General features: G+C 47.3%; 1 protein-coding gene across 4 annotated transcripts in view; it reads left to right on the top strand.

Moving 5' to 3' along the window:
* The first annotated feature begins 523 nt into the window (after positions 1 to 523).
* obscn (obscurin, cytoskeletal calmodulin and titin-interacting RhoGEF) overlaps positions 524 to 13,287 on the top strand; it is a 435,173-nt gene continuing 422,409 nt past the window's right edge. For 3 of the 4 annotated variants that reach the window (XM_033043597.1, XM_033043606.1, XM_033043615.1), the window contains exons 1-2: positions 525 to 914; positions 1,540 to 2,624. In XM_033043597.1, coding sequence (XP_032899488.1) covers positions 1,547 to 2,624 — 1,078 coding nt within the window. In that variant the 5' untranslated portion in view covers positions 525 to 914; positions 1,540 to 1,546. Of the gene's footprint in view, positions 915 to 1,539; positions 2,625 to 13,287 lie in introns of all 4 variants that reach the window. The other variant, XM_033043588.1, reaches the window with a different exon arrangement.

The following is a 13,287-nucleotide window of genomic DNA, read 5'->3' on the forward strand; positions in this document are numbered from 1 at the left end:
ACAAATTGCTGAAGGGATTCAGCAGATCAGGCAACATCTGTGGAGACAGAGATAGTCGACATTTCGGGTTAGACATCAGGACACTGACTGAATTGGCGCTGACCAGTAGATCAATTTAATTGATTGTGACCTATCTGTGATAAATTAAGAACATCAGATGTCTCAAATTATTAAATTTATGGTAATTACTCAAATTATCACATATGGGAAACAAATACACATTTGCACATTTTATTACAAAATGCATTAGATCATGGAAATCTTTGATATTCTACATCAAAACAGAGTATTAAAGACTGAAAGCCAAAGTGGTATAGAATTACGTTTATTATAAAGCTGCGAACGTTTGCCGCTGTCAATCTCATCGTCAGCCTTAGTGAGATTACATTATCGAGCAAACCATTCTTCAATCGAGGGAGTGGAAAAAGGCAGAATAGTTGGCCGTTTCCCAGAGGGGTTCCTTTATTAGTAAATTAATAGGTACTTAAAATTATATTATGACATTTAGGCGGTGCCGTTAACGCGGGTTATATGTATAGGAAATTAGAGTACACGAAGTCACAAACTTTTCTGCCTAAGTGTTTCCGAGAGAGTGTTTCGAGATGCTGCCCCTTCGATCGAGATCTGTCACCCTCTCTTGCGTAAATGTCACCGATCTATTTTAGATTTTCGGCTGAGTAAAGCAAAGTACGTCAACGGTTCAGCATTCAGGACAGACCAGGGTGCAAGTCTAAATCGAAAACCAACAGCAGGGGACTGGGGGATAAGTCCCAGCTAGTGACTTTCACTAACTTGTGTCCGATCTTTCGAAATTTGTTTTTGGACAAGTATTTGGAATTACAATCATATGTACCGGGCTGCTTGGCTTCCGTTTTGGTTTTTTATATTCGTGATTTCCAGAGTTTTTAAACAAGGTAAATTTTATAATTTTAATAGAGCTACAGATCGTTTAACGATACGGGAATAAATAGCAATGGAACGGGAATGTGTTGGTTTAGTAAAAAGGGAGAAGCAACTTCAGAACGCATAGCTCTTAAGTACGCTATTAAAGTTAAAACTCTAAAACCGGCGGTCACATTAGGCTGTACAAATAGCACTGGAACGGGAACGTGTTGGTTTAACACAAAGAGAGGGGGAAGGATAAGATAATTACAGATACAAACTCTAAACTCAGTGCTTGGAGTTGTGCAAATAACACTAAAATGGGAAGGTGTTGGATTAACAAAAGAGGGAGGAGGGGGGATGTAAGGCTCTCAATTACAGATACAAAGTCGGTGGTCATGTTGAGCTGTTAGGGCGATAGGCGTATTGTCAGGGAACTGTTCTCCAAATGGACATGTAGGGGAGATAAGCGGGGACAGCTGCTGCTATTCTGGGAGGCTGGTGATTGACGACTTTTCTTCGACCTCGAATGGAGTAGCGCTCGGAATTATACTTCGCGAGACGATTTCTCTTGACCATCGAAGTTTAAGATTTATTATTTGCGTGTTTGTTTTTTTTCCACCCACGATCCCTCCCCCCTCCCCTCCCCAATTTAAGGTCGACGATGGATTTTGGCGGAGCCCCCCGGTTTTTAAGCCGGCCCAGGACCTTCGCGGTGACCGCCGGCAAGGACGCGACGCTGGCCTGCCGGATCATCGGCAACCCGGCGCCGCTGATCATCTGGGAGAAGGGCAACAAGCCCATCAGGCCTGAGGGCAGGTTCAGGACGGCGGAGGACGGCGACCTGTACAAGTTGACCATCTGCGAGCTGTGCAGCGACGACAGTGGCCAATACATCTGCCGTGCCAACAACCCAGTAGGGGAAGCGTACGCGGCGGTCACCCTTCAGGTGGGAGCCCGGCCGCAAGCCGCCAGCTCCAGCAGTGCGCCTCACTTCGTGCTGAAGCCCAGCTCGCTGCGCATCTGCCTGGGAGACGACGCCAGCTTCTGCTGCCAAGTGCAAGGCAGCCCGTTGCCCACCGTCCACTGGGAGAAAGAGGGCAAGGCCTTGGGCGACGACACCAACAACCGGTACGTGGTGGAGGCGGCGGGCGGTTCCCTTAGGATCTGCTGCGTCGGGTTTTCCGACGGCGGCACCTTCACCTGCACGGGTCGCAACGATTTGGGTGAGTGTCAGGCGGTGGCCGCCCTGGTCGTCCTCTCACCTGCTGAAGGTCCGCAGAGGCGGGAACAGCTTCGGGCGTCGGATTCCTCCTCCTCCTCCGCCACCACTATCGCCGCTGCCTCGTCCATCTTGTCTTCACCCATCGACGGCCGGCCCCCGCCGCGAGACTATGAAAAGGCGGGAGGCCCGAGCCACGCGCGCACGGGCTGGGCTCCGGCTTCGACTCCGACTCCGCACGCGGCCGCGACCGTTGCCCGGGCCCGCACCTGCACCGTCACCGAGGGCAAGCACGCCAAGCTGAGCTGCCAAGTGACGGGCAAACCCCGGCCCGAAATCATCTGGAAAAAAGACGGGGAGATCATCAGCCCGGGCCGCAGGCATGTCATCTTCGACGACGACGAGGACAACTTCGTGCTGAGGATCCTCTTCTGCAAGCAGAGCGACAACGGGTGCTACACCTGCACCGCCTCCAACTTGGCCGGGCAGAACTACAGTTCGGTGCTGGTCATCGTCAAAGGTAAACGCGCTTTTCTTTATTGCTGTCTTCTTGTGGTTATTCCCAACCTGCACGCTAACTCGAGAGAGTATCAAGTGTCTAATTGTCATATGTACCGAAAACGAAACAACATAACTCTTACATGCAATAACATAACGTGTAAGTAAACACAGTGGATAACATAATAAACAAAAGATAGACACAAAGAGCTGGAGTAACTCAGCGGGACAGGCAGCATCTCTGGAGAGAAGGAATGGGTGACGTTTCGGGTCGAGACCCTTCTTCCGTCTGAAGATGGCAGAGATGCTATCCTGTCCCGCTGAGTTGCTCCAGCTTATTGTGTCTATCTTCGGTTTAAACCAGCATCTACAGTTCCTCCTTGCACACAATAAACAAAAGATTCAATCAATTAAAAATAAAATCCAATATTATTCCAAAAAGCCGCAAGCCTTTAATGTAACCAAGACAGTTTGTAGTTCATAGTTTAGTTCCTATCTTTGGTTTAGTTATTGGTAGTGTTCAAGAACCTCCCTAACCTCGGGTGGAAGTTGTTCCTGAACCTGGACGTTAAAATTTTCAGACTCCTCCTATAATAATAATAATAATAATAATAATAATGGATGGGATTTATATAGCGCTTTTCTAGAATTCTCAAGGCGCTTTACATCGCATTATTCATTCACTCCTCAGTCACACTCGGTGGTGGTGAGCTACTTCTGTAGCCACAGCTGCCCTGGGGCAGACTGACGGAAGCGTGGCTGCTAATCTGCGCCTACCACCACCAATCACTCACACACATTCACACACAGGCAAAGGTGGGTGAAATGTCTTGCCCAAGGACACAACGACAGTATGCACTCCAAGCGGGATTCGAACCGGCTACCTTCCGGTCGCCAGCCGAACACTTAGCCCATTGTGCCATCTGTCGCTCCTATGCCTAAAGGGCCTGTCCCACGAGCATGCGACTCCATGCGCCAAGCGCGACCTAAAGTGCCTGTCCCACGAGCATGCGACTGCATGCGGCAAGTGCGACCAAACCAGAAGCGGGTGCCGCGCGGAGGTCGAGTGAGTGACATGAAGTTCGAGCGAAGTCCGCGGGAAGTTTGCGCGTGACGTACGGCGTCGATGCGGCTGCGGGCCGGCAGGCCGTTGCCGCGCGGAATTTTTGAACACGGTCAGTTTTTCGGAGCCCCGCGTGATGTCGGGACCAGCTCCGCACAACTCCATACGGCTTCGGCGATCGAAGTGGGACCGGCCCCGCGAGGCCGTGCGGCTCAAGCGACCACGTTAGGTCGCGCTTGCCGCATGGAGTCGCATGCTCGTTAGGTCGTGCTTGCCGCATGGAGTCGCATGTTCGTGGGACAGGCCCTTTATGCCCAAGAGCAGGAGTGAAGTGAGAGCGTGGCAAGGGTAGCTTGGGTCTTTGTTGGCTGCCTTTTTGAAGCAATGCTTCCGATAGATCCCTTAGATGGTGGGGAGGGCTTGTGATAGACCGGATGTTATCCACCACCATTTGTTCACTAACACTTTGCAGTACATGATGTACATGTGTATGGGTTGTACTTGTGTATGATATGATCTCATTTAAATTGGATAGCACCAAGCAAAAATGTTTTCGCTGTACTTTGTGACACATGACAATTTAAAAAAAAAAACAAAAAAAAACCACTGCCAATCTTTTGCACCCTGAATTCTGAATCACAAGAATATGGCCGGACCATGGACGGTCAATTTGCTCATGCCTAGATCTCTCGAATGGCAATGGAACAACTGTCCAATCATTTGAAACATCACCTGGTGGACATTCTCTACAGTTCAAGTAGCATCTGTGTTGGAAGAATAGGGTTTAAGATTTTAGGTCAATGTCTCTCCACAATGAACTGGAAATTAAAAATAATAAGCCTCAAGTCTGGTAAGGGGAACGATAATTATTTGATTATTTTGTGACAATTTTTGAGAAATATCCTAGACATATGTTATAGTTGGAAACTATGTTAACGAGGCCGCATTTGGAGTATTGTGTTCGGACTTGGTCATCCTGCTATAAGATGGATGTCATTAAACTGGAAAGACTGCATTGAAGGTTTACAAGGATATTGCTAGGACTCGAGGGCCTGAAGAATAGGAAGAGCTTGGGCAGGCTAGGACTTTATTCCTGGAGCACCTGAGGCTACTGGGTGAATTTATAGAGGTGTATAAAATTCTAAATGGAATTGACAGGGTAAATTCACAGTGTCTTTTACTCTGGGTAGGGGAATCTAGAACCAGAGTGTAAAGGAGTGATAGCTGACACACTGTAACCTTTACTAGGAGTTTAATATAGCACATGGCACACACGTCCCAGCACTGACTGCATCCAGCCTTCAGGCGTACTGGGACCTAGTGGGAGGAACAAAGGGAGGATACTACAGTTATACTAATATGATGGGGCGTGGTTAGTGGTGATGAGGTAACTACATTATAGGTTGCATGCATAAACCATCTACATCCTTCCCCTTACAATTTAAACAAGTTACTGCAATGGCAGGTTGGTTATACAGTACCTGCAGAGCTAAGCAAACTCTCCGTATCGAGCCGGAGGTTTTACAATCCGACCCGAGCGAGTGCGCACAGCACCCTCACCCTCCCCACCCGAAAGAATAGGAGGAGGGACAGGAACAGAAACAGGAGGTGGAGAGAAGGTGGGTGGAGAACCCAGCTTGGAGGGGGAACGGAGAGGCACAGGTGAGCCAGGTGAAACAGAAGGGGTAGAATGAGCAGAAGTGGGAGAAAGAGAAGACCTTGCAGGGGACAACAGAGCCTGGGGAGCAAAACCGGGAAGAGCAGGGGGAGGTACCCGAGGTAAACGAACCGGCCGGGGCATGCAGGGAGCAGAGGGTAAGTTAGTGGAGCAAGGCTCGACACGCGATGGAGGGGTATACGGAATCGCAGGAGGTGGTTTGGGCTCGTTAACCGCCAAAAGGTGCTGGCGGCTGCGTCGGTATACAGTCCCTTCAAAATCCACCAGGTAGGACCGTAGCGCGCTGTCGAACCCGACGACGGTGGCAAGTCGGGAGTAGCCGGTGGGCGTCTGCAAACGGACGACCTGTCCAGGCATCAGTGGCGAAAGGGGGCGGCAGGATTTGTCATGCGAGCGGCGCTGGATCTCGTGCTTCTGGGCAATACGTTGCTGGACATCAGCAGGCTGCAGGACTTTGGGCATCAGGGACTGCTGGGCAATAGGCATCGGAGGGCGAACAACACGTGACATGAGTCGCTGGGCAGGGGATCCCATGGTACTGTCTCTGGAAATGTTCCGAAAGTTCAGGAGACCCTGATAGAAGTCCCCGTTCGAGATGCGGGTTTGTTCAAGCAGGTGCTTGGCGCTGCGGACCGCCCGTTCAGCTAGACCATTGCTCTGCGGGTACTCCGGGCTGCTGGTGAAATGATTAAAGTTCCACTTTGCAGCAAATGCTCGAAATTTGGCGCTAGTAAACTGGCGGCCGTTGTCTGTCTGCAGCCAGACAGGGGAACCAAACGTGGCAAAGTGACGGCGGAGTTTGCTGATCACCATCTCGGAGGTGATGGCAGGGAGGAGGTCCACCTCGAACCAATTTGAGTAAGAGTCTACTAGCACAAGGTATTGCCTCCCACGGCAGTCGAAAATATCGGCAGCCAGAGAAGACCAGGGCATGTCAGGGGCAGGCTGCTGCAAAAGCGGCTGTCTTTGCTGATGCGGGGCAAGAGAGTTACAGTCCGGACAGGAATCCACCCTGGCCTGGATGTACTTTGCCATGGCCGGCCAGTAGTACTGTTCCTGGGCATGCGAGATAGTGGCATCTGCCCCGGGATGCCCCATGTGGGCGGCGTCAAAGTACAAGCCATGCAGCGAGGCAGGGACGACCACTTTGTGTCCCTTGATAATAATGCCGTCCCGGAGGACCAACTCATCGCGGACCAAAAAATAGGGGTGGACGCTGGCAGGCAACGAAGTCCGTTTGGTGGGCCACCCGCGCTTGATGACAGCAGCAAGCTGCTGCAGGTCAGGGTCGTTAGCGGTATGTTCAACCAAGCACTGTAGTTGCTTAGAAGGGACGAAGTTAACGTTCAGTACCTGTAAGTCCGACTGCTCGAAGGGGTGCTGGTCGCAGGAGGCCCGGGGGGCCCGGGACAGCGCATCAGCCACATGCATCTCGGTGCCCCTCTTATATATGATTTTAAAGTCAAAGCGCTGTAGCTGCAGCATCATCCGCTGTAGCCTGGCTGGAGCGCAGTGTATAGGCTTGTTAAGTATCGTCACCAGTGGCTGGTGATCCGTCTCCACGGTGAACCTGGTGCCAAATAGGAAGTCCTTAAACTTCGAACACGCGAAAACCACCGCCAGCAGCTCCTTCTCTATCTGCGCATAGCGCTGCTCTGTGTCCGTCATGGTTCTGGAGGCATAAGAGATAGGCAGCAGCGAGTCACCAGCGTGGGTTTGCAGGCAGGCAGCACCCAGCCCAAAGCGAGAAGCGTCGCAAGTGACCACGATCGGACGCAGTAGATCAAAGAACTTCAGAGTGGGTGTGCTGATCAGCTTCGTCTTTAGCAGGTCAAACGCCTGTTGGTGGTGTGGAAACCATGCCCAGGCAATGTCCTTTTTAGTGAGTTGTCTCAGGGGTGCGCTCAACTCGCTGAGGTCGGGGATAAACTTTCCCAGGTAGTTCACCATACCCAGGAAACACTGTAGACTGACAACGTCTGTCGGGGCGGGCAGCTCTGAGATGGCGCTGGTCTTTTGTGGGTCCGGCTTCAACCCTTGGGCCGTGAAAATGTGGCCAACATATGTGACCTCAGGCACCCGGAACTTGCATTTTGACCGATTAAGCTTCAAATTGATCTGCCGAGCACGGTCCAGAATCCGTCGGAGGTTGCGGTCATGTTCGGCCACATCCCTCCCATAGACCAGAATGTCGTCCACAATGATCGCGCAGGGCAGACCTGCAAACAACTGTTCCATTGAGCGCTGGAATACCTCGCTGGCGGAGTTGATGCCGAACGGCATCCGCAAAAACTTAAACCTGCCGAAGGGCGTGCTGAACGTGGTCAGGTCCGTGGAGCGTTTGTCCAGGGGTATCTGCCAAAACGAACTTCTGGCATCGAGGACGGAGAACACTGTGGCTTGTCCCACCTGGGCGGCAACATCTTCGACAGTCCTCATGGGGTAGTGGGGCCGTTTATGTTTTCACATGGGGTGGTGTGTAGATGTAGCTACAACTTTATGCTGTATCATGTATAGCTGTATCAGGATGTGCCAATTTTTTATAGTCAATACTCTTCCCAATGAAGGCAAGTGTGCCAGTCATCATCTTTGCCACCTGACTCATCACTTTTAAGGAGCAATGTACCTGCTTAAGTCCTGGTTTGATATACCAAAGTACAACACCTCACACTTATTACAGTTAAATTCAATTTACCATCCTTTGGCCCACCTTTGCCACTGATCTAGAACATGTTGTAAACTTAAATATCCTTCCTCACTGTCCACTTTACCACCAATATTGGTGTCTTCTGCAAATTTACTAACAATGTTAACTACATTGTTATCCAAATCGTTGATGTAATTAACAAACTGAAATTGACCCAGCACCAACCCTTATGGCACTCTAGCTGGAACAGATCACAGGCCTCGAAATTAAAACTATCCTCCACAACTATCCCTTGACTTCTTCATCCATGCTACTTTTGAATCCATTTGGCTAGCTCACCTTTGATTCAGTGATCTAACCTTGCAGACCAGTCTGCCATGTGGGACCTTCAATCCTCTTGGTGATCTCTTCAACATTATCAGATTTGTGAGACACAATTTCCCGTGCACATTATCTCCAGTGATTTTTGCCTCCATTTAAACGAAATCTTAGGAATATTGGACAATCTACTCTAAACCTTTGTAATTTGTTCGAGCCAGAGGCTCGCAAACTTGTTAAAATCTGGAACAAAAACAGAAATTCTTGAACATGCCAGTCAAGCAGCATCTGTGAAAAAAGAAAATGGGATTTACGAGACTGTCTCAGAAGTGGGGGAGAATGTAGAGTTTATAGTTTTCAAATCAGTGCAGGGTGGAGGAGTGATGTCTAATACAAAAGTTACAAAGTTTGCAGATGATACTATATTCGGTGATATAGCAGACTTTAAATAATGTTATCTACAAGGGGATCTTGATCACCTGGACCAATGGGACAAGGAAAGATTGGCAGATGGAGTTTAATTTGGATGATAGTTGCACTTTGGGAAGACAAACCAGGGCAGGACTTGTACCATAAATGGTATGGCCATCGAGTGTTGTAAAACAGAGACAGAGGGGTGCAAGGACACAGTTCCTTGAAAGTGGTAACATAGATAGACAGCATAGTGAAGAAGACGTTTGGCATGCTTACCTCAGTTAGGGCAATAAGTATAGGAGTCATGACATGTTATAGCTATATAAGGCACTAGACTAAGTGGGACCCATTGGGTCCCTGTCACACGGGAGGCCTGGTCCCCAAACGCAACCCGTTCCCCAACGCAATACTCCACCACTCACCTATTTTTCCCCAATGCAACCCGTCCCCACCAGCGCAATATTGCAATACTCACGCATAGCTCCCAACTGCAGATACGGCTCATTTCCCCTCATCCCCCAGCACTCCTTCCCCCTCCTCTTTCCCCTCTCCTCCTCCCCTCCCTAATCCCTCCCTCACCTTTCCCTCCCTCTCCTTTCCCCTACTCTGTCACTCCCTCCCTCCATAACTCTTCTCTCCTCCCTACCCCCCCTCCTAGCCCTCTATCCCCCATTCCTCACCACCCCATCTCACCCCCCACTATCCCTCCAGACCTTCCCCACTCCCCTCTCCCTCTATTCCCTCTCCCCCCCAGTCTCCTCACCTCCCCCACTTTCCCCCTCTCCCTCCCTACCCCTTCCTCTCCCTGAATCCCCCCCACTCTCCCTCCTCACCTCCCTAGGATCATTCCCCTCTCCTCCTCCCCTCCCCAAATCTCTCCCTCCTTCTCCTTTCCCCTATCCTTAGTCACTCCCTCCATCCATAAAAAGCAGCGTCTGTCTGTCTATGAAACTCCGCACAAACTGCTCGGCCACCCTGTAGATCGTCTCTCTCTGCCCACTCTGGCTCAGCCGTCCTGACGGACCGGCACTTGGCCCGTCCCCACCCGCCTACCTGCTCGCTGCCGCCGCTGGGCCGCTCGGGGGTGGGTGGGGGGGGGGGGGGGGGAGATGGAGGGGATGGAGCCGGTGTTCATCACAGAAGATCTCCTCTGAGAGGGCTGGGAGGGTGATTTACTGCAACGGCGACGGTGGAGGAGACTAAGCTAGGGGGACGGGTAGACGGGACCGCCATAGCCACAGATGGTGGGCGGGGGAGAGTGATGAGGGAGGGAGAGAGAGAGAGAGATGGGACCAGGGCCTCCACTGGACCCAAACCCCCCAGTGGGTTATCGCCTACCGTTATAGAAAAATCGCGCCAACCGGAAGAGCACAAGATCAGAGTTTTAGCTATGTATAGATCAGTAAAGCCACATTTTCTTGTATTGCTTATTATTGTAACATGTACCGAGATAAATTGAAAAGCTTTGTTTGTATTCTATCTAGTCAAATCATACTATATGTGAATGCAATCAAGCCATACACAAATACAACATGTAGTGCAAAGAGAAAACGACACGAGTGCAGAATCTATTGTTACAGCATTATAGCATTACAGTTATAGAGAGAGTGCAGATTTAAAAGAAATGCAAAGTTTGCTTAGAACATCGGGACCATTAGCTTAAGGGTGAACGGTGCAATCGTCTGATAACAGGGAAGAAGCTGTCCCTGAATCTGGTGGTCTGTGCTTTCCAGTTTTTGTATATTCTGCCCGATGGGTGAGGGGTAGAAGAAGGAATGTTTGGGGTGAAAATGGTCCATTATTATGTTGGCTGTATTCCCGAGGCAGCATGAAGTCACTTGAGATATGGCAAACTTCCTTAGTTTTCTGAAGTAGAGGCAGTGGTGTGCTTTCTTGAAGGCAACTTCAATGTGGTTGGTCCTGGGTAAATTGTCATTTTAAACAAATGTGGTGAGAAAGGTCCATAAGCATAATTATGGGAAATGATGATGCAAGAGCTGTAGTTGGAAAAGTCTGTGTTCATTCCAGAGGGTGCAGTATCTTGTGTGAAAGTATGATTAGATGAGGCTGCAGTCAGACAGGTCGGAATGAGAGAGGGATTCACTGAGAAGGGACAACTGAGAACTGAATGCAAGAGCTCCACATAGTGATTACCTAATCTATATTCGGTTTCTCCAGTGTTGAGGAGGTTACATTGTTTACACTGGCAGTAGCATCTTGCGTCTGACATCCTGCCACATAACAAGTACAACAGTCCATTTGCTGTTATATGCTGATATTTCAGTATTGAATTGTACTAGTTTGCTGATCTATTCACCAAATATGTTGAAGAGTAATAGCTGCTATTTGTGTCTTAATTTTTCTAGGAAAATCACCTGCTTCATGATTTTGCATGAAGCACTGTATTTGGGAAGTTTGTAAATAAAACTATAGTTTGAAGCTAGTGTAGTTGGTTAGGGTGTTTCCACAGGCTTTAAAAAAATGTCTAGCTTGTATACCTTCAGAATCGCCCAGATGACTGTACATAATTTCCAGTGTAATTTCAACTAAGATCTTGTATTTTCTCTCCTAATTAGTTAAGAACAGAAGTTTGAATTGCTCTATTCTACTTAATCTGGCCTGTGCCCATGTTCTCTCCTGAACTTTTTCCATTGTCATAATTTCCATTTGAGGTCTGGTATTTCAGTTGGCCTCAAGGTTTGGCTGTCACAGTTGTTCAGTGAATCATGGTGCGTTGTGATGGTGACAAGGCCCCAGACAGCTGAATATCCTAAAGCTGTGATCCTGAAGTGGCTTGATGGCTCTTTACTGTCAAAGGCCTTTTCAATTATTATTAAGTATTTCTGATGATTAGAAACATATAAAAACAAATCAAATAGATTTAAATAATTCGGTCATTAAAAAAATAATACTTGTATATCATGGACTTCCAGAAATTAATTAAATACATGATAAAATAATAACAAATGAACAAATAACCTGCATTTTTTAAAATCATTTAGTGATGATCCAATTCAAATGAATGGACCATGTTTCTTGCACCTGCCATCAGCTCAGGATATTTTTGCTCCACTACACGGTGCACTGTTGGAGTGGGAAATCATAGGTTCTTGCATCTAATCTCCAGATTGTCTCTCGTATGCAGGTGCAAAATTCAAATCTGGTGATCTGCGAGAAGATCATCGCTGATGATTCTGTATAGAAATGTATACAAAGATGTATATATTTTGATGTAATGTATAGGTAAATTGCCTCTTAAAAAATATTCAAATGTTGATAACAACTATATTCTTTTCATGATGTCCCAAAGCACATTACAGCTATTGATATATATTTGAAGTTCAGTCACTCTTTGCAACCTGACCAAGTCCCACCAACAGCAGTGTATCTATTTTTTTCAATCATGTTATAGGGCCTACTAAAATCTGCTTGCGTTTGGGCCGAGGTTTATGTCTCATCCAGTGGACTGCTTCCAAAAATAGAACATTGGCTCAATGCTTCACATAAACCTCCTTTTGGATTTGTTTCTGAAATGGGACTTGAATAGCCAACCTTTGAGATGAGGTGTTTCCAACTGAACCATTGACATGTTTCAGTACTTACCCCCATACTTGAACTTTCACTTTTCTTTCCCAAAAACATTTGCTGTGTGTGTATATATGGGTGAGTATGGGAGTAATTCAAAATAAATCCATAGTCCAGAATGGTTTGAATACTTTAAGCACACAGAACAAGAATTATTTTTATGAACCTAAACTACCTTCTTTTCATTTACTAAAATTAATTAGCTCAATTAATTGTTAGCTTATTTGTAACGCGTTATTTCTGCTTGGCCTTGTGTTTTATAATTTTAATTGTATTCGTATTTTAGTCTGTGATGACACTTTCCTTCCATGAATGCCTGAGATGTTTCGTAAAGCTTATCATGTCTGTCCATAATATTTGGTATCCATTGTCATAATATATTTTTAAAATAGTGTCCAATAAGAATGTATTATAAATTGAACTCTAGATCCATTTTCTTGTCAATGTAATTAATGTTTAAATGTTTAAATGTTTAAATTTGCTACAAAGTAAAGGGTTCGCCATGAGGAGAGATCACGTAAAGCGGAACTGTATTCTTTAGAGTTTGAAAGAGTGAGAGAAATAGTTGGTGAAACCGTATCATAGAGTCAGAGCCATACAGCACAGCATTAGTTTACCCTGCAATGTTGATCATCAAATTTTAGTTTTAGTTTATTTATTATCATGGGCACTGAGGTTCAGTGAAAAGCTTTTGTTGCGTGCTAACCATCAAATAGCCCCTGTCTACTTATCCATTTGCTAGTATTTGTCTATATATTGAGTAATGTGCTGAGTCATGGGGTTATAGTATAATGGATTCAAGAGTGGAATGTTTAATTGTTATATGCAGCAAAACTGAATAATTATTCTTACTTGTAGCAGCATAACAGGTCTGTAAACCCAATACTTGGTGGATGGCATAATAAAATGAACAAAAACATTCAATAAATAAAACCCCCAATATTAGTGCAAAGCAAAACAAATACTCAAAGTCCCAAGTG

This window comes from Amblyraja radiata, chromosome 2 (assembly GCF_010909765.2).
Source record: "Amblyraja radiata isolate CabotCenter1 chromosome 2, sAmbRad1.1.pri, whole genome shotgun sequence".
Taxonomy (NCBI): Eukaryota; Metazoa; Chordata; class Chondrichthyes; order Rajiformes; family Rajidae; genus Amblyraja; species Amblyraja radiata.